The 22,241-nt window shown below is 29.7% G+C and overlaps 1 protein-coding gene across 1 annotated transcript in view; it reads right to left on the bottom strand.

The window, feature by feature from the left end:
- LOC113371502 (la-related protein 1) overlaps window positions 1–22,241 on the bottom strand; it is a 184,475-nt gene that overhangs the window by 116,385 nt on the left and 45,849 nt on the right. The window contains exons 3-4 of the mRNA XM_026612125.1: window positions 19,542–19,678; window positions 16,487–16,543 (exon numbers count right to left, since the gene is read on the bottom strand). Of these exons, the coding sequence (XP_026467910.1) occupies window positions 16,487–16,543; window positions 19,542–19,678 (194 nt within the window). The remainder of the gene's footprint in view (window positions 1–16,486; window positions 16,544–19,541; window positions 19,679–22,241) is intronic.

Raw genomic sequence — 22,241 nt, 5'->3', positions numbered from 1 at the left:
ACAAATTGGTATAGAAAAACTACATGGTCGGGTAGATACTTACACTATTCCTCATACTGTCCCAGAAACTATAAGATAAACACTATTATTTCCCTTACAGACCATGCTATTTTGTTGTCTCACCAAACTTTCCATCCACAAAATTTATCCCTAGTAAAAATAACTCTAATTGAAAATGGTTACCCAAAAAATCTCATTCATTCAGTTATTCAAAAAAGACGAACTTTCTTAAAAACACAAATTAATTCTCCCAATACCAGTACTAACATCAAAAACACCAATCTTATTTACTGCAGCATACCATACGTTGAGGATTTATATTATTATTTTGCCAAAATTTTGTTAGAAGAAAACATTTTAGTATCAGGCTCATCCTTACACTCCTTCAACCAATTCTTTACGAACATTAAATCCCCTACCCCATCCAATCTCAATACTAATGTAGTATATTCTATTTCTTGTAATGACTGTGCTTTTCAATATATTGGACAAACCTCCCAATATGTACACAAGAGAATGAGACAACATGAACTAAGTGTGGTCCACCATAAACAAAAAAATTTCAAAAGTACCCTAGTACAACACTCTATAGAAAGATTTTATATCATGAAAGTTGCATCTTTAGAAGGTTATTCGCGGAGAGTTGTCTCATTCTCATAAATGTTTCTAACAGTGTCAACATTAGATCAGATCACAACCTATTACATGATTCATATTTAAATTTTTTACACTTTTTGACAAACAATTAATATCGACTTCCTTTTAAGATCAACAATTTAAGTATTCACACCCTAACATATAAAAACACACACATACAATCTCACATCTCTCGTTCAAGTGTTTACACGTGTTACAAAGGACACACCAGTTTCAATTAGTTAATTTTCAAAAGCCAATCGAACAACATCCAGAGAACAATATTATTTGTGTTTTCAAATAATAATTTTAAAAAAGACAAATCTTTTAGTAATTTTGATTTACAAAATCTAATTATTCGGCGAAAAATTAACTCACAAATTCATTTTTGTTAAAAAAGCTTGTTTAGTGAAAAAGTGCTAACAAATATTCAAACATACAGGTAATTAATTCAACTTTGTCATTAACCTTTTCTTAAAAAATTTCCATAACTTTCAAAAAATTTTCTATTATGTTTAATATCCTGTTCTGATAATCCACTCATTTATTTTTATCATTTTTATCATTTTCATTTTGAACATATTATCATATTTCTGTACATTATTATATTTTTTTTGCAATAAATTCATTATTTAAGAAAAATCTGTTTTCTTTTCCTAAACATATTGTTTGCTAAAATCTCATCAAGATCATGTTTCTTGACAGATGTCCTGAAGATGGAACGTACCTAGTTCCGAAACGTCGACAATAAACAAATAATTAAATAAAGAAATTGTTTTTTTAAAAACTTTTCTTGTTTTTTATTTTGTATTATTTTTGGATTCTTGTTCGAAACTCTACAAAACATATATATATATATATATATATATATATATATATATATATATATACGAGGTCTGTTCAAAAAGTACCCGAAATTTTCGTTTTTTCAAAAAAATATTTATTTATTCGTCTACATTAATGTGGTCCCCTTCAAAGTAGTCCCCCCCAGATATAATACACTTATGCCAGCGTTTTTTCCAATTTTCGAAGCACCCTTGATATTCACTTTTTGATATGTCCTTGAGCACTCTCAGCGATTTTCTTCAATCGAGGAAAACCGCCGTCCTTTCATGGGTCTCTTCAACTTTGGGAATAGGAAAAAGTCACACGGAGCCATATCTGGTGAATATGGAGGTTGGGGCATGACTACGGTATTGTTTTTGGCCAAAAAATTACGAACAAGCAACGACGAGTGAGCAGGTGCGTTATCGTGGTGCAACAGCCATGAATTGTTAATGAATTGATATGCCAACTTCATCAGCAACTTCTCTAATTGTGATTCGGCGATCATTCATAACCATTTTTTCCACTTCTTTCACATTTTCATCGTTTGTTGACGTGCTGGGTCGACCGGAGCGTTCGTCATCTTCAACGTCTTCGCGGCCATCTTGGAAACGCTTATACCACTCGTAAACACTTGTTTTTTTTCATAGCAGACTCACCATAGGCTTTTTGTAACATTTCACACACTTTGTTACACTTTATTTCATTTTTTACGCAAAATTTAATACAAATTCTTTGACTTTTCAATTCTTCCATTGTAAAAATCGCCGAGCTCAGAAAAACACGTCGAACTTAGCGACTACCACAGACAAAGTAAACAGTGAATATAGCTGAAAATTTCATCATACTTTAGGGGCATGTATACCAACACAATAAAAAAAAAAATTTTGACAATCAGACACTCCAGACCCGCAAAATTTAAAAATTCCGGGTACTTTTTGAACACACCTCGTATATATATATATATATATATATATATATATATATATATATATATATATTAGGCTTGCAACGAATAGTATATTTGGCAACATGCCAATTACCGATTATTCGGAAACCTTTCGGCAGGTTTTTAGCGTCTAAACCCGTTCGTATTAATGTAATTACTATTCGCAGCTGATATATTACCAACGCACTACATGTTTATTTAAGTTTTATACCTAGCTTGCAATGACTATTCGGTTAATCTTTCTTATTTGAAAAATTTGGCACCATTCATATTATTAAAGAATAAATCAAAAAGCGATTTTTTGCGTTATTTTTCCTAACATTTCTTTCATAAACATTTAATATTTTCTTTCACAAACACAATATTATTACTGAATCTTAAATATATTACGAAGGCTAATTACAACAAAATAAACTAGTTGGTATTGGTATTTTGCCTTGAGGCCAGTTACATGAACTTCCCGATATGTATAAATAATCCACTTAATCAATAAAAAATAAATTAAAGTGATTAAAAGTATTCCAAGTGAACGCATTTGTTAACTCGGAGTATTTTCTAGAAGCAAATTTTCAAAAATCAATAATTTTTATAATTGAACCAGCTTCCGTAGAACTTTAACGCTTTAGTATGATCATTAAGTCCAAGTACTCTATCGTTATACCAAGTAAATTCGTCTAATTTTAATTTTAACAAACGTCAAAAAAACTACTCATTTTCTCAAACTTTGATGAATTTTTAAAATTAAACTACTTGTCGTAAGGCCGTAATATTTCAGTAAGTTCTATAAGACTATGATATATATCGCCAAAAAAGTTCCATAAAAATCGGCTTAATTTTTTTTTTCAACAGTTAATTACAAAAAGCGGCTCGGTAGATTTTTACCTAAAACTAATCAGAATCATTCCCAACTAATATCTTTCGAACAGTTTTTGATTTTTTAAAATCGATTCGGTAGTTTGAGCTTAAATGTGGACGGAAAGTTTAACATTTTTTGTCCAATTACAAAAAAACGGTTTGGCAGATCGTTTCACAAAACTGACAAACAATAGTCCTCATTGAGATATATCAAATGGCTTTTAAATTTATGAAATCGGTTCAGGTGTTTTTAAGAAAACGTCGATCAAAGGTCTAATTTTGACAAATGCCATAAAAACGATACTAATTTTTGCAAACTTTGAAGAATTTTTAAAATTAAACGACTTGTTGTAGAACCGTAATATTTTAGTATGATCTACAAGTCTATGGTATCTACTGCCAAAAAAAAATCATAAAAATCGTCGATTTTTTTTTTAAACTTTATTACAAGAAAACGACCCGGCCGATCTTTACCAAAAACTAATCAGCACGATTCCCAATTTTCAAAATCGATTCAGAATTGCGGGCTAAAACGTGTACGAAATTTTTTTCACTTTTCTGCGATTTAAACAGAAACGGCCAGGCCGATCGTCGTACAATACTCAGAAACGCTAGTCCTCATCGAGATACATCGAATGGCTTTTAAATTTTTGAAATTGGTCCAGCCGTTTTGGAGAAAACGTCGATTTACGGCAAAAAATCTGACGTCGAGAAAGCATAAAATTAGCGAGTCGGATTTTTTGATGAAAACATAAACTTCTCCATCGGGAAGTTAATAAAAACTGACCAATTATATAGTTTGTATTTTTTTGCGATAAAGAGCCTATGATAGCTCTTTATTCAGACATGCTTGAATATAATGAATGACTTTACTGAGTATATTTACAACACATGCTTTTAAGTGTCTAAGAATCAATGTTAATAGTTCGGACTAACAATAGCGTAAATCTGAGAACCGACCCAAATATTTTACACGACTCTTATATAAACATAATTAATAAATTATAATTAACTTCCCGTGAGGCAAGCTATAGTAATCGCAAAAAATCGAATATGACAATTTTTATATACCATTACGTTTCAGAGGTTCCTGAACATTTTGGCATATCTTATTGTTAGAAAAAATGGATGTATGCGTGTGTGTGCGGATACAAATTCTCATCGAATAATTAAAATCGGATGCTCCGTTCTCTTAAAAATTGAGTTACCATTTTTGGCACTTTTTGCACCGTATCTTCGGAACGGCTAGACCTGCCTTCGCCAAAATCTAATCAGCACGTCTCCTTATCAATACGAATCGAATGTTTTTTGAATTATTCAAATCCGTTGATCGGTGTTCCCGAAACCATCGACGGAAATTTGTATCCGCGCACACACACACATACAACCATTTTTTCTAAGGTATGCCAAAATATTCATAAACCTTTGAAATGTAAAGATCTATAAAAATTTTTATTTTCGATTTTTTGCGGTTACTATAACTTGCCCTACGGGAAGTTAATAAAGAAAACTTTTTTTTCAAAAAGTCTTTTTTTCTAAAGAAGTAAATTTTTGTCAAATATTTACAGTTTCTCAAAAATCTATTTTTTTCAAAGTAAATTTTTTTCAAAAATGTTGATCTTCTTAAAAGTAATTTTTTTTGTACGGGAAGTTCCAGCAATTTGCCTTAAGGCACGATGCCATACTTTTTCCAAATTTGGTCTCATTCGATTCAGAATGGCTTGAAACGTCGAGAAAACATAAAATTAGCGAATCGATCTTTTTATGAAAACAAACTCCTTCGGAAAGTTAATAATTTAAACCTCGCAATTCAGTTTACATAATTCTAAAAAATAAATGAGATTAGGTCCTTCATTCTAACTCCGCTTGATTAAAGATTGATTATTCCCTTTTCATGTAAACTTATATAAACGTCATCGTCCAATTTATAAGCTCTTATATTTTGTCCATGAAATACAAATAATGAAAGTTACTATATTTATAATAATATATTTGAAAACATGTAATATTTTTCGAATATTTCATCACGGAACCGGAAGTTATAGCAATTTGCCTTAAGGCACGATGCCATGCGTCACTAGTTATATATATATATATATATCTATATATATATATATAAATCTCGTGTCACGATTAGTGTTAGAAGTATCGAGGCAAAAGATCGATATTGAGTACTTTGAAAAGTATCTAATCAAAATATCGATGCCAAAAAAATATCGTGGCGAAAGTATCGATAGTACTCAATATCGAATTTTGAGTACTTTTCATAAAAATCAAACATAAGTGCAACAAAGATCTAAAACTAATTAAATATCATATCACAATATTAGAAATGAATTCTATTGCTTGTATCTGTTGTGTTAAATCAGAATCATTTTCAATATTGTAAAATTTTAACAGTAATTTTTCAATACTACTTTCAAATTTTATAATTTTTCAAAAAAAAGACAAGTTATAATAGTTGAGTATTTTTGATTAAAACGATGTAATAGTCTGATACTATATTCAAAAAGCAATACTTTTTAAGTATTTTTAAGCACAATAATATTTTTAATATTTTTAAGTGAAATAATATTTTATAATTGTTGAATATTTTTGTATGAATAATTTTAGCAACTTTAAAAAACCTTTTTGGAAAGCAATAAACATTCAGTTTAATGACAGTCAAGATATATTATTTTCGACACTTGTAGAGAAGCATCCCTTCGGAGCGATGGGATTTAAAGTTTAAATGGTTCCGAGAAACTCAAACCCATATGTTTGCATGTTTTTCAATTCTCAATTTCTATGTATTAGTATTTTGCGTAAAAAAGAATCGAAATATAATTATTTCAAATAATAATATTTATCAATTTCTATGTATTAGTAAAAAAGAATCTAAATATAATTATTTCAAATAATAATATTCATCAATTTCTATGTATTAGTATTTTGCGTAAAAAAGAAAACAAAATATAGTAAACGCAAAATACTAATATATTTTGTTAATAACTTTATTTGTTGAATATGTTTTTATAAAACATTTAAGGTACTTTAAAATCCGTTTCATTTTACAAAAGAGTAATAAATAAACATCTTTATTTATTAGTGTGGTCATATTCATTTTGGGTTTTTGAGACTGATGACCCTGAGGGATCGTTTTTGGACAATTCTTTGAACTGTTACGACCACCTAGAGAGACTATTGTATTGCATTTGCAATTAGTGGTGTTCATAGTTGGTCGATGAGTGGTGTTGTTTCATAGATTACGCTGTCGATTCTTTTTGAGTACTATCGACGAGAAAGATCGATATTGGAAAATAGATCGAGCTAAAAAATCGATACCAAAAGTACTCACTATCGACCGCAAAGTATCGATATTTACTCAGTACTCGATATTTCGTTCTAACACTAGTCACGATGTTGGTTCGCGATGGACGCCCAAACTACTGGACCGATTTTAAATATTATTGGCTCAACGTGTGCATATGTATCCAACTTAGGTTATAGAAAATTTTGAAACGTAAATGTAAAATATAAATATATAATTTTTATAAATTTCTAAAAATTTTGACAGAAAATGGCCAAAAAAAACAACACTAAAATGACAAATGTCAAAATTTATGGAAAACTCGAGAAAAAAAGATTTATGATTTTTGAAAAAAAAAATTTGACAGTTCAAAAAATTTAATTCAAAAACATATACATATATAGATATACCCAGCATTTATATCCAAATTAGATGAAATGCTATATTCAAAATCACAATTTATAGTTTTAAATCTAATTAAAAGTCAATGTTTATAAATTTGAATAATTGTTGACATGAAAATCGTCAAATGTCATTTGTCAATATTTATGAAAATAATTATATAAATAGATTTGCAATTTATATTTATTTGATTAGCTTACCAAATTATTTCGGATACCAAAACTTCATCAAAACCTTATAGATCAGAGATCACAATAAAAAAGCGACATATTGAATTTAAAATTAATCATAAACAAAAATTTGACATTTCACAAAAAAAATGTTTAACGACTTCAATAAGAAACAAATAAATTAATTATTCCAAGTTATATTGCCGAACAAATTATAAATACAACACAATATTGTAAAATAAATATCATATATTAATTTTCGACCAAAAAGGAAATATTTTGACATTTACAAATATACTGCATATTGAATATATGAAATTGACATTCACTATTTTTCAATTAAATGAAAATGTAAAAATATTTATATAAAAAATTGTATATTCAGATAAAGATACGGATTTGGTAATTTAGACTGAAACCTGATTTATTCATTAATTTAAAAAAAATGACAAACAAAATAAAAATAAACAAAACATCTGCATCATGCAATTGGAATTAATTATCGAAGTGTAAAGAAATTTGTGTAATTAAAATAAAATATTATTATTATATGAGTTGAGATCATACAGAAAATTGTAACCTCTTAAATGGAATAGTACAATCTGAAGGTATCATTGCAATCTGACAAAAACAAACTAGACAAACTAAATATTATATCATATTATATTAAATTTCGATCCAAAAGAAAAGATTTTGACAGTTATAATTAATTTGAAATGAAATGCAAATGTCAAAAATCAGATCTTTATGTAAAAAAATATTTATTTCCACAATATTCCTGTGTTGAAGTTGCACTTTTTTATGAATTTAACAATCATATAATGTATTCATTGATGACTTAAAATAATTATTAATTTATAAAAAATAAATATTGACGTACTTGACATGACAAAAGTATAATAAACAAAACGCTATGATGCGAGTGAATTAATTTTTGAAGTTGTGAGGAAGTGAAGAAATTTTGAAAATTATAACAAGTTTTTAACTATTTGTCAGAAAGAATATATTTTATTACAAATTCATACCCATATCAAGCACCAAAGTAATAAATACTATTTATAAAATGACATATTTATAGACAATATGATTTTAATGCATATTTTAATTATATGTTTTATATAAATATCGAATAAATATATTTATGTTTCACTTGATTTCAATGAAAATAATTCAATGCCAAAATAAAAAGTATACATCTAAAATTATAGTCTAAATATTACAATTTTGATAAATAATCATCCATTATTTTACAGTACGAAAATCGATAAAAAATTAATAAAAGTGCCAAAAAGCAAACATTTTATAGATTTGGACTCGGATTTCTCAGAACTTTATCCATGTTAGTTTCAGGGATAGTATGAATATCAATTTGCAGTCGAAAATTTATATGATAAGTGATTAAAACATTATAGATCACAATAAAAAAGCGACATATTGAATTTAACATTAATCATAAACAAAATTCTGACAGTTCAAAAAAATGAATTTTTTAACGACTTCAATAAGATACAAATAAATTAATTATTCCAAGTTATGTTATAGGCAATATTGGCAATCAAATTATAGATATAAATTATATCATATTATATTAAATTTCGAACCAAAAAGGAAATATTTTGGCATTTAAAAATTTAGTGCATATTGGATATATGAAATTGACATTCAATATTTTTAAATTAAATGCAAAAGTAAAAAATCTGATATTTATATAAAAATTATATATTTAGATAATGGTACTGCGATGATTCAGACTAAAATCTAATTTATTCATTGATTAAAAATATTTCACTATTTGACATAAATAAAATTAAAATAAACAAAGCACTATGATGGGTTCGAATTTGTTTAATAAATATGACCATTCGGTTTGAATGGCCAAAAGGTATTTGTTGAGATAGGTTCAAAGTGTTTAAGAAGTTCGTGATCTATCTGGATGCTGCCGAACTCTATTGAACACTTGCACTTTTTCGAAGGACCAGATATATTTAGTTGTTGGCTATATCAGACCGTTTGAATGAAAATAAAAGATGTTGAATAACTGTTTGATTATTGTGTATTTGAAATATTAAGACTTATAGATTAGATAGTTGAGGTTTTTTAATTAGATGATTTAGATTTGAGTGTTAATTTACGACTGATCTTAGCTATGTGATATTTAGGTTGATACTAAATTATATAAATTTTATAATTTGATATATTTTTCTGATTGGCCCATTTTGTGGAATTAAGGACACCCCATTACAAATTTGGAACCAATCAGTGGTTATTACATTTATCAACCGATCAGGTATTGGTTGATAAATTGCATGATACAGAGAATTTAAACTGGACACAGGTAGTGCGAATTTCTTGGAAATATAAGGATGGTAGGATCATATAGTTAGGGACAGGTGATAAAAATTCTAGGAAAAATGGATTACTGATTTTGCGACAGGATGCGTAATAATGAAAGGGATGAGGGTTTATTGTCGCTATCCTGCATGGAGATAATAAAATATAATAATTATACCAGGGTTGGGAATGACGCGTTAACATGCCCCCGGACTTAAAAAAATTATGAGGAATTAATTATGAATATTTTTTAACGTTGCTTAATCCTAGTTTTATATAATTGCTTGTAACAATGTTAATGTTTTGAAAGTTTATAGATAGCACATGACATTTGATGATAATATTGATAATAGATTGATCAATGATAATGATAATGATTATGAATATAATGTTAGCTTATTCACGGACACTTTACTAGTCTTCAAAATTGTCCAAATGTTCAAATTGATTGTTGATTATTGACACTTCACTAAAGGTTTTTAATTGTCTAAATGTTTCAAATGATTGTTAATAATTTACACTTCACAACACTTTGTTTGTTTTATTGTTTCAAATTATTTATCGTCAATTGGTAAGACACAGATTCTTGATACTGCACGTTTCACTAAATTATTGTTTGTTTTCACTGTTACCACTCGCACGATGCTATCTTCTCCGGGATGTAGTGTTATACCACCCAATCGCCACCGTAGTGGTGGTAAATTTTCATCGCGTAATAGTACCATATTACCGACTTTAATGAGTTCTGATGAATATTTGTGCCATTTTGTTCTCACTTGTAGTTCCGATATATATTCTTTGTACCACCGCTTCCAAAAGTGTTGCGTCAGTCTCGGAAGACGCTGATAGCATGACAGCCTATTCTCCGGAATTTTAAGCACACATGGATCTGGGATTGATGTGGGTGGTTTGCCAATTAAAAAATGGCCGGGAGTTAAAGGATTGTAATCATTGGGATCAGAGCTTAATGGAGATAGTGGTCTTGAGTTTAATATTGCTTCGATCTGTGTTAATACTGTGTAAAATTCTTCGAACGTAAGGCATGCATTGCCAAGAACACGTTTTAAATTGGCTTTACATGATTTAATGCCTGCCTCCCAAAGCCCCCCAAAGTGAGGAGAGTTTGCCGGAATGTAATGCCAGGATATAGACTCAATTGATAGATTGTTTGTAATGGTAGATTTAATAGATTTATTTTGTAAAAATTTAGATAATTCGTTTAATTCAGAATTTGCACCTACGAAGTTAGTGCCATTGTCCGAAAATATATCGCTAGGTTTGCCGCGGCGTGCAGTGAATCGTCTCAAAGCTGCTAAAAAACACTCCGCGGTCAAATCGGATACTAGTTCAATGTGAATAGCTTTGGTGACAAAACAGACAAACAAACAGATATATGCTTTATATTTTTTATAACCTCTGGTACGGCGATCTCTTAGAATTATGAGACCTCCGTAATCGACGCCACATGTCGAAAATGGCGTTTGAGGGGTTATTCGATGTGTTGGTAAGTTTCCCATTAATGGGTTTATTGAAGTTGGTTTACCTTTGAAACAAGTTATGCAATTTTTGACTATGTTTCTAGTTAGATTTCTACCCCCCATTGGCCAATAATTATTGCGCAAGGTATTTAACAACATTTGAGACCCGCAGTGATATAGTCTCAAGTGTTCATATTTCGCAATTAACGTTGTTAATATGTGTTTTCTATAACCAATATTTGAGTTTTTTAAGCGACCTCCAACGCGAAGTATTCCGTTTTCGTCAAGAAAAGGATTTAACGTTTTTAAATTAGAAGTTTTATCTACCGACCCATTCTTTATTATATTACTTATGTCCTTTTTGAATGCTTCGTTTTGAGATAGCTTTATTAACAACATACGCGAAATATTCAGTTCACATACTTGTAAAGGTCCGCGTACCCTCACTTTTTTCTTTGGTCTGGAATTGTTAGAAAAACGTAAACAATGAGCTACGACACGAATCAGTTTAGTGATGGATGAATAGCGATTAAATAATTCATTTCTTTCGTCAATAGTGAAAATTAGGGTAGTAGTACGACTTTCCTCATCTGTTGTAGGTATGTTGTTATTATGCTGATCGATTTTTATTGGATATCGTAGCCATGATGGACCGTTCCACCATAATGAAGAATTTATTAAATCGCGCGCGAAAATTCCCCGTGATATTAAGTCAGCGGGATTGTCTTGTGATTTAACATGCAACCAGTTATTGATATCAGTTTTAGTTTGGATATCGGCTACCCTATTAACAACAAATGTTTTCCAACGGTAGGATGGAGATTTAATCCATGATAAAATAACTGTTGAATCGCTCCAAAAAAAATCCCTATCGAAGGTGATGTTTAACGCTGTTTTGATTTTTTGTATAAGATTTGCTAATAAGTGCGTTTAATATTGCTTCGATCTGTGTTAATACTGTGTAAAATTCTTCGAACGTAAGGCATGCATTGCCAAGAACACGTTTTAAATTGGCTTTACATGATTTAATGCCTGCCTCCCAAAGCCCCCCAAAGTGAGGAGAGTTTGCCGGAATGTAATGCCAGGATATAGACTCAATTGATAGATTGTTTGTAATGGTAGATTTAATAGATTTATTTTGTAAAAATTTAGATAATTCGTTTAATTCAGAATTTGCACCTACGAAGTTAGTGCCATTGTCCGAAAATATATCGCTAGGTTTGCCGCGGCGTGCAGTGAATCGTCTCAAAGCTGCTAAAAAACACTCCGCGGTCAAATCGGATACTAGTTCAATGTGAATAGCTTTGGTGACAAAACAGACAAACAAACAGATATATGCTTTATATTTTTTATAACCTCTGGTACGGCGATCTCTTAGAATTATGAGACCTCCGTAATCGACGCCACATGTCGAAAATGGCGTTTGAGGGGTTATTCGATGTGTTGGTAAGTTTCCCATTAATGGGTTTATTGAAGTTGGTTTACCTTTGAAACAAGTTATGCAATTTTTGACTATGTTTCTAGTTAGATTTCTACCCCCCATTGGCCAATAATTATTGCGCAAGGTATTTAACAACATTTGAGACCCGCAGTGATATAGTCTCAAGTGTTCATATTTCGCAATTAACGTTGTTAATATGTGTTTTCTATAACCAATATTTGAGTTTTTTAAGCGACCTCCAACGCGAAGTATTCCGTTTTCGTCAAGAAAAGGATTTAACGTTTTTAAATTAGAAGTTTTATCTACCGACCCATTCTTTATTATATTACTTATGTCCTTTTTGAATGCTTCGTTTTGAGATAGCTTTATTAACAACATACGCGAAATATTCAGTTCACATACTTGTAAAGGTCCGCGTACCCTCACTTTTTTCTTTGGTCTGGAATTGTTAGAAAAACGTAAACAATGAGCTACGACACGAATCAGTTTAGTGATGGATGAATAGCGATTAAATAATTCATTTCTTTCGTCAATAGTGAAAATTAGGGTAGTAGTACGACTTTCCTCATCTGTTGTAGGTATGTTGTTATTATGCTGATCGATTTTTATTGGATATCGTAGCCATGATGGACCGTTCCACCATAATGAAGAATTTATTAAATCGCGCGCGAAAATTCCCCGTGATATTAAGTCAGCGGGATTGTCTTGTGATTTAACATGCAACCAGTTATTGATATCAGTTTTAGTTTGGATATCGGCTACCCTATTAACAACAAATGTTTTCCAACGGTAGGATGGAGATTTAATCCATGATAAAATAACTGTTGAATCGCTCCAAAAAAAATCCCTATCGAAGGTGATGTTTAACGCTGTTTTGATTTTTTGTATAAGATTTGCTAATAAGTGCGCTGCACATAATTCAAGTCGCGGCACTGTTATATTACGCAATGGTGCTACTTTAGATTTGGAAGTAATGAGTTGAATTTTAAAGTTTGAATTTTTGTTAGCTGATCGTATATATACGCATGCACCATAAGCTCGTTCAGACGCATCTGCAAAGCCATGCAATTCTATGTTTACATGATCTTTACAAAACATATGTCGGTCGATATTTATATCATCAATAGATTTTAGATCTTTGTAAAATAATTTCCATTTATTTTCTATATCGGACGGTATTGACTCGTCCCAAGATATGTTTAAACGCCAAAATTGTTGGATAATTAATTTGGGTATTATTATAAAAGGCGATAGAAGCCCAATAGGGTCGAATATTTGAGCTGTTGCGGCTAAAATTGATCTTTTGCTAATATTTTTATTTATTTTGATACTACTAGTATTAAAGTTGAAACGATCTGATATAGAATTCCATGTCATGCCCAACGTTTTAATTGTTTCATCGCCGATATTGAGACATGGATTCTGATTATTTAATTCTAATAATGGTAATGAGGTAGTGTCTCTTATTACCGTATTTGATTTATTGTCTTTTTTAGGTTCAAGATGTTCAGCGTTATAATTAGCTTGATTTAAGTTTATTGTTAGATTTTGTTTATTTAAAACTAGTTTTTCTGTTGTATTATTAGCTTTAGTTGATAAGTTATGATTACAGAAGACGTTTTTAATAACATTGCTTTTTGGATATTGAGTAATATTCTCATTTGTTAATTGTTTTGTTATTTGATAATTAGAATCTAATAATAGTACCGAGGTAGTTCCTCTTTTTACCGTATGTGATTTAATGACGTTTATAGTTTCAAGATGCGCAATGTTTTTAGATTTATTATTATTAGATTCATTGAGAGTTATTGATTCAGATGGAATCGAAATATAGTTGTTTAATGTTTTTGTATGATTGTTTACTATAATGGTTTTACTTTCGTACCGCGATTTTAGCAATTCCCAAACATTTATATAGTTGTCCGCGGTAGCAGGTAGAGAATCGATTATGTTACCTGCTTCGCCTTTCAAGCAAGATTTTAGGTAAGAATATTTTTGAGAATTGCTATATTTGGGTCAATATGAATTGAATAGAATGAATTATAGAACTGTAACCAGTTAATATCTGTACCGTCGAAATGAGGTAAATTAATTAAAGCAAATTTATTATTGTTTGTTTGATATGATTTGTCACCAAGGCCACTATTTGAGCTAGGATCTGTTTTAAATGTTTTAATAGCTGTATGTAAAATTGAACAGCATTTAGTATAAGTATCATTGAAATCGTAAAATTCAGTATCTATCAAAAAGTCAATGTACTCTTCGTCATCAAAATGATTTGCAATTTGAATTATTAATTCTTGAAAAGTATCCAAAGAAGGTTTTAGTATTTCTAATATTTGTTTAAGCTCTGATATATCTAACTTGCTACTCTCATTTTCTCTTATTCTTTTACAAAAGCTATGGATTTGCGTCAAACGAAATTTCATAAACTCTTTTTTGATATTTAAATTTTCTAAAGGATCCATATTAACACAGATCTAGTACAATAATTTTAAAAAACGTTAGGTATGGATAATGAATAGGAAGGATTAAGAAAAAGGAGTGCTTAAATTAGACTGACCTTTGTGTTGTCGGCATTCTGTGTCCTCGCTTGATGTTAAGCTGATTTGGATTCAGCTTTTGTTTCCTTGATAATGTGCTGCTTGTTGTTTCACGATAATACACAACGCACTTACACTGAGATTTATTGTTAATCTTGATGCTAGTTTGATTTAATTGTTTATATTGTTGTTGATATAATCGTTGATTAAATTTGATTTTAGATTAATGTTTATGCGATGCAATGTATTATGTTAAAGGATGATTTAAATAATTACACTGTGCACTATAAGTTTTAGATTTTAGATTTTAGATTAATATTTATGCGATGCAATGTATTATGTTAAAAGATGATTTAACTAATTACACTGTGCACTATGAGTTTTAGATTTTAGATTTTAGATAAAGGTTTTTAACTTAATATGCGATGCAATGTATTACACTAGAAGATGAAGATTTAAATAATACACTGTGCACTAAGTTTTAGATTTTAGATAAAGGTTTTTAACTTAATATGCGATGCAATGTATCACACTAGAAGATGAAGATTTAAATAATACACTGTGCACTAAGTTTTAGATTTAGATTGTTTCTTTCACTTTCACTGGTTAATCCGGTTCAAATTGGACCAAAAAATTTTTAATAAATATGACCATTCGGTTTGAATGGCCAAAAAGGTATTTGTTGAGATAGGTTCAAAGTGTTTAAGAAGTTCGTGATCTATCTGGATGCTGCCGAACTCTATTGAACACTTGCACTTTTTCGAAGGACCAGATATATTTAGTTGTTGGCTATATCAGACCGTTTGAATGAAAATAAAAGATATTGAATAACTGTTTGATTATTGTGTATTTGAAATATTAAGACTTATAGATTAGATAGTTGAGGTTTTTTAATTAGATGATTTAGATTTGAGTGTTAATTTACGACTGATCTTAGCTATGTGATATTTAGGTTGATACTAAATTATATAAATTTTATAATTTGATATATTTTTCTGATTGGCCCATTTTGTGGAATTAAGGACACCCCATTACAAATTTGGAACCAATCAGTGGTTATTACATTTATCAACCGATCAGGTATTGGTTGATAAATTGCATGATACAGAGAATTTAAACTGGACACAGGTAGTGCGAATTTCTTGGAAATATAAGGATGGTAGGATCATATAGTTAGGGACAGGTGATAAAAATTCTAGGAAAAATGGATTACTGATTTTGCGACAGGATGCGTAATAATGAAAGGGATGAGGGTTTATTGTCGCTATCCTGCATGGAGATAATAAAATATAATAATTATACCAGGGTTGGGAATGACGCGTTAACAGAATTAATTATCAAAATGTAAAGAAATTTGTGTAATAAAAATATAACATTATTATTAATATATCATGTATATTATAAGAACTTCTGCAATGCGGCAAAATATTTTTGATGGCAAAACGGCGTTTGCCGGGTCAGCTAGTATATATATATATATATATATATATATATATATATATATTTGTTTCAAGCCAACTTTACACCGAACTAGGTAACATTCAAAACGAATAGTAAAACAACATACCTCAACGTTCATATTGCCTAATGTTGGCCAGTCACCCATATCTGAGAAGTTGCTTGCCTGCAATAAAATGAAATTATGTAATAAATAAAATAAACTAAGGAATTGAACAGAACTAGTAAATCTCACAATCGAATAGAATATATTCTAAATGACCCGACAGACGTTGTCCTGTAATCATGTCTACAATTCAAAAGTTGTAATTAACTTCTCGAAGGAAGAGTTTATGTTTTCATAAAAAAATCCGATTCGCCAATTTTATGTTTTCTCGACGTTTCAAGCCATTCTGAATCGAATGAGACCAAATTTGGAAAAAGTATGTGTGTGTGTGTGTGTGTGTGTGCGTGTGCACCAACAGATTCTTTGCCGTAAATCGCCGTTTTCTCAAAAACGCCTGAGCCGATTTTAGAAATTTAAAAGCTATTTGATGTATTTCGGTGAGGACTATCGTTTGTCAGTTTTGTGTGACGATCTGCCAAGCCGTTTCTTTGCAATTTGAAAAAAAGTGTTAAACTTTTCAAGTGTTAAACATTTAAGCTCATCCTACCGAACCGATTTTAAAAAATCAAAAACTGTTCGAAAGATATTAGTTGGGAATTGTACTGATTAATTTTAGGTGAAAATCTACCGAGCCGTTTTCTTGTAATTAACTGTTGGAAAAAAAATTTAAGCCGATTTTTATGGAACTTTTTTTGACGATATACATCATGGTCTTACAGAACTTACTGTAATATTACGGCCTTACGACAAGTAGTTTAATTTTAAAAATTCGTCAAACTTTGCTAAAATTATTATCGTTTTTTTTTTAAAGTAGGATTGATGAAGTATATTATTATTTACACTTTTTTTTTTTTTTTTGATTAAGTCGATTATTTACACATATCGGGAAGTTCATGTAACTTGCCTCAAGGCTAAATACCAAACCAACTCGTTTTTTTTTGTAACCTATACTGATTTTTACCAGTTAGTTAAAAATTATTATGTTTTTTACACTGCAGTCTATACCGAAATGTATATACATCCATATGGGTGATGTACAAATGCTTTAATTAAAATGATGATGTTAACGCCTTACTCAACCCTAGTCTAATTATATATTTTATTACCTTCATACAGGATGGCAATAATAAATCCTCATCCCTTATTATATAATTTAGAACAATAAATTAATCCCTTTCATTGTCACGCATCCTGTCCCTAAATCTATCATCATTAATCCTTTTTTCTAAGAATTTTAATCACCTGTCCCTAAATATACCATCCTACAATTAATATATATTTCTAAGAAATTCAGATCGCCTAAATAAATCTCATGCAATCACAGGCCAATACCTGATTGGTTGATGAATGTAAAAGCTACTGATTGGATCCAAAATTGCACTGGGATGTCGTTAATTCCATAAAATGGGCCAATCAGAAAAATATATAAAATTGAAAAATCTTTATAATTTGTATCAACAAAAATATCATGTAGTTAACATCAGTCTTAAATCAACATTCAAAGCAATAACATCTAACATATCTATAAATCTTAATCTTTCATTCAAATATACAATAATTAAACATTTATTATTATTCTTTTATTCGGTCTGATATAGCCACTATCTAAGTATATCTGGTCCTTCGACAATATAAATCACGGATCACGGACTTCTTACACATTTTGCAATCTATCTTTTAACATATTTTTGATCCATTCGAAACGGATGGTCAAATAGTGAACAGATGAGTCTCAGAAACCACACTTAACTCTTTAACTATAATGTGAAATTCAAATCAGCCACGTAAAACCATCAAACAAATATTGAAATATGTTCAATAAAATAGTATATTAGAAATATGAACTACACTTTATTGAACAAATTTATTTCCAATAGCTCAATTTATTTTAATGCTAAGGGCTATCCAATATTTTTAGTCATACCTGTAGATGGATGTAAAAATAAATGATTTTTATTTATTCACGGCTAAAACATCGATTTTCCAAATTTATCACACAAAACTTCGTCGTCTGCCTTTGTGATTTATAGCATAAGATATACGTGTTGGAAATTGCAGTCTTTTAAACAGTATAACATAGTATTATTATTTTACTTTATTAGTATAAAATGCCGTCATTTTGAACTAATAAAGAAATCTTTGACATAAGCCGCCTCAGTTGCCTTGGCCGTCTTCGCCGCTATCGGTGTTTTTCAGAATGTAAACAGAATGAAAAAAACCTTATTTATTACTCAATGAATAAAGTAGATTTTTAGTAAAATTTGACTCAAATCAAATCAAATAAAAATTATTTTTGTTTTATATATTGCTGAGAACTGTTAGGTTGTATGCAATATTTTAAGTATAACAGATCTCACATTGAAATTAGTTGGTAGTAAAGTTTAATTTGGTAGTAACAATTTTAATATATTATTTGTAATTAATATAAAGTTGTATATTAATGTTAGATTTCATACTAAATGCATTACAAGTTTTAATATGGCCTCTGTTAAACTTAAAATATTGCATATTACATAATAGTTCTCAACAATATTTATTTTTCTTTATTTTGTCACATGGGAACGTATCCGCTACAATTCCATATAAAATTCCATTATGTATTTGATTTATTCATTATTTGCGGATTATTTTGTCATCTTGGAACGTATCCCCTATATTTCCATAATATTCGCGGCATTTTTACGAAACGTATTTTAAAATAAATTTAATAGATCCATATCCTAAGTCCTGGCTTAAAGTGTTTGAAATATTTATAAATCCTGACTTATGCTATTTCCTTTCCTTTTGCTATTTTCTAGTATAATTCATATTTATTTATTTTTTCTCTAACAAGCTTTATTGCGAAGTAATAATTTCTTTGGCTTGTTTTTATTTGTGTTTAGTATATTAATTCGTGAGTTTTCTATTTTATTTCATTTCATTCTTACGTATATAACTTTATGTTAGATTTGTTCTTTATGTAATTTTTCAACTCTTGTTTTATTTGTTCATAATATTTTTGGATGCTTATTGTATGTTAAATTTCAATATTTTTACAAGTTATATGGACTACACTAACCTTATAATTGTATTTTCTTTTATCTGCATTTGCTTTAACAACAAGGGGTTGGGTTGATGCTATCAAATTCGAAACCACATCTGCAGACTTTGTTGCATTTCGTCCGGTCCTCGATTTATTGCCATCATTTATATTCTCTGAAATGAATAATTTTAATAAATATAATATGATATATATATTTATTTATAAGTTTCAACGCGGTTGTGTGTTCAGCAATTTTTTTTGTTACTTTTACAGTATCACATTAGGAAAAACAATAGAAAAATTTAAAATAACATATAGAAAATAAACAATATGAAGTAAAAAATTTTCAGTTTTAAATTTAAACTAAAGATTTGTGTAATATAATTTTCGAGCAAAAAACCCTGTATATATAATCAGTAGCGGCGCTAGGCGTTGGCAGTGTCGGCGACCGCCGATGGCCTAGCGCTTCAGGGGGCCTCGCAAGAATGTAAATCATTGTTCTTTTTGGGAATATATACGAGTAGGATTTTTAATTTATCCAAACCGTAATTAAATATTCGAGGAATAAAATTAATCAGTGATCAATAAAAATTGATCAATGAGAAATAACAAAAGCTGTTACTTTGAAACTATTCATTGTTTCACACCGTGAACACAAGCAATATATTTCGTGAATCATTCTTTCGGGATGATTAGTAATAATAATATAAACCAGTTACCGTAGGTCTTTAATGGTTTAGTACGCAAAGTTAACATTAAGACTAAGTACTCTATCGTTATACCTAGTAAATCGTCTAATTCTAACAAGCGTCAAAAAACTACTCATTTTCTCAAACTTTGATGAATTTTTAAAATTAAACTACTTGTCGTAAGACCGTAATATTTCACTAAGTTCTATAAGACCATGATATATATCGCCAAAAAAGTTCCATAAAAATTTACTTAAATTTTTTTTCAACAGTTATTTACAAGAAAACGGATCGGTAGATTTTTTTCAGAATCATTCCCAACTAATATCTTACGAACAGTTTTTAATTTTTTAACATCGCTTCGGTAGTATGAGCATATGAGCTTAAATGTGGACGAAAAGTTTAACACTATTTTCCAAATTACAAAGAAACGGCTCGGCCAATCGGTGCACAAAACTGAGGAAAGATAATCCACATGCAAATACATCGATTGGCTTTTAAATTTTTGAATTTAAAATTTTTTTATGCAAACGTCGATGAAAGTTCTAATTTTGACTAATACTAATATTTGCAAACTTTGGCAAATTTTGAAAATTAAACGACTTATTTAGGACCGTATTTTAGAATTGTCTATAGAGATATTATAATGAGAAATTGGTTGTTTTTTTAATGTTTTTTTTTTCATGAAATCATGAGTTTTTTGAAAATCGTTTGTACTAAAGTTGTGGTATTTTTTAGAATCCATCAAGATCTCTTGAACCAAGTTAATTCTAGTTGGAATACGATTATTTTTAATTTTGGTGGAAATGGCACTCAAACTATTTGATTTAAATGAAAAAACATTGTATGCGTCTTTTATTTGCATGATAGCTTACTCATACGCAGAAGTACTCATTTTAAAGCTTATTTTGAGCACTAAAAAAACCCATTTTCATATCTAGCTTAATATTGTTCCTAGAACACTATAAAATAGCGATTTATTAGGATTTTAATTAATATAATTTTGTTCATTACATGATTTTCGTTAAAATGTATATTTTTGAAGATATTAGCAAAAAACGACGAAAAACGCTAAACAGAAACACATTTTCAGTAGCCAGTAACTTGAAAAGTATTTGCTTTTTTGAAAAGCATTATTAAACATTTTTCTCTTATAATTAGTTCTCTTATCGATGCCCAACGTTATTTTGAAAAAAGTAAAATTACACCACTGAAAAAAATGTCATCCCCCCAGAAAGTGGCAAAGGAGTCTAAATTGTTTTCACTTCTGAACTTAAGAGTAAGATGAACCTAATTCCAAAATTCCAAACGAATTGGAAAACAGTAAAAAAAAGTTCAGACCGAAAGCGCTCCATTGAGTAAATATGAAACTTCTAAAAAAATTTTTTTGTATTGTGACGTAAGTATAGTAAGGCAAAACGACTGCAAATTGAACATGTTTGAGCGCAATCACTTATGGCTCGCTCCATTGCACGAATTCGTATGGCGAATCGGTTCGCAAAGTGCGCAGATAAAATTATTGCAAGCAAAAGCAAACCACGCGCACGCTGAGAACACGATTCGCCGTGCGCGTCAGACGCATGCGCAGGCTGCATCACTTGTCAGACGCATGTTATATTATTTGCATCTTATATTATTTTAATTTTTGGCACATCTCAGCTGGTCTTCGGCAATAACAATGTAGACATTACATTTTTCTTATTCATAATCATAAATATATTATGTTTTAATACTGTCTTAGCCTATAAGTGAATGGAAATGTTTGGCAAATGACAGTCTTCTCTTGTTTTTAATGTCAAACGATGCCTTAAATATTTTCAAGGTCAAACAATGATAAGCGTTTTTTTCTAATTTTTTCCATTTATTTCTACAATCTAGCTATATTTCTATGAATCTAAAAATTTTAGAAAATTTCCCTAACAAATTTCAGGAAGCTTCATGAAAATCCGAATTATAGTTTAGGAGGATTAACCATTCATACATAGTTACAGAAGAATTTTGTATATAAGATAAGTCGGGATTTTTTTCCTGACGATATAACTCGAGA

Source organism: Ctenocephalides felis, unplaced genomic scaffold (genome assembly GCF_003426905.1).
Source record: "Ctenocephalides felis isolate EL2017-DRISC unplaced genomic scaffold, ASM342690v1 CF-g0.4_SCAFFOLD_01492, whole genome shotgun sequence".
NCBI classification, from domain to species: Eukaryota; Metazoa; Arthropoda; class Insecta; order Siphonaptera; family Pulicidae; genus Ctenocephalides; species Ctenocephalides felis.
Note: the sequence above shows the minus strand (reverse complement) of the source record. Positions and strands in the feature narration are given on the sequence as shown.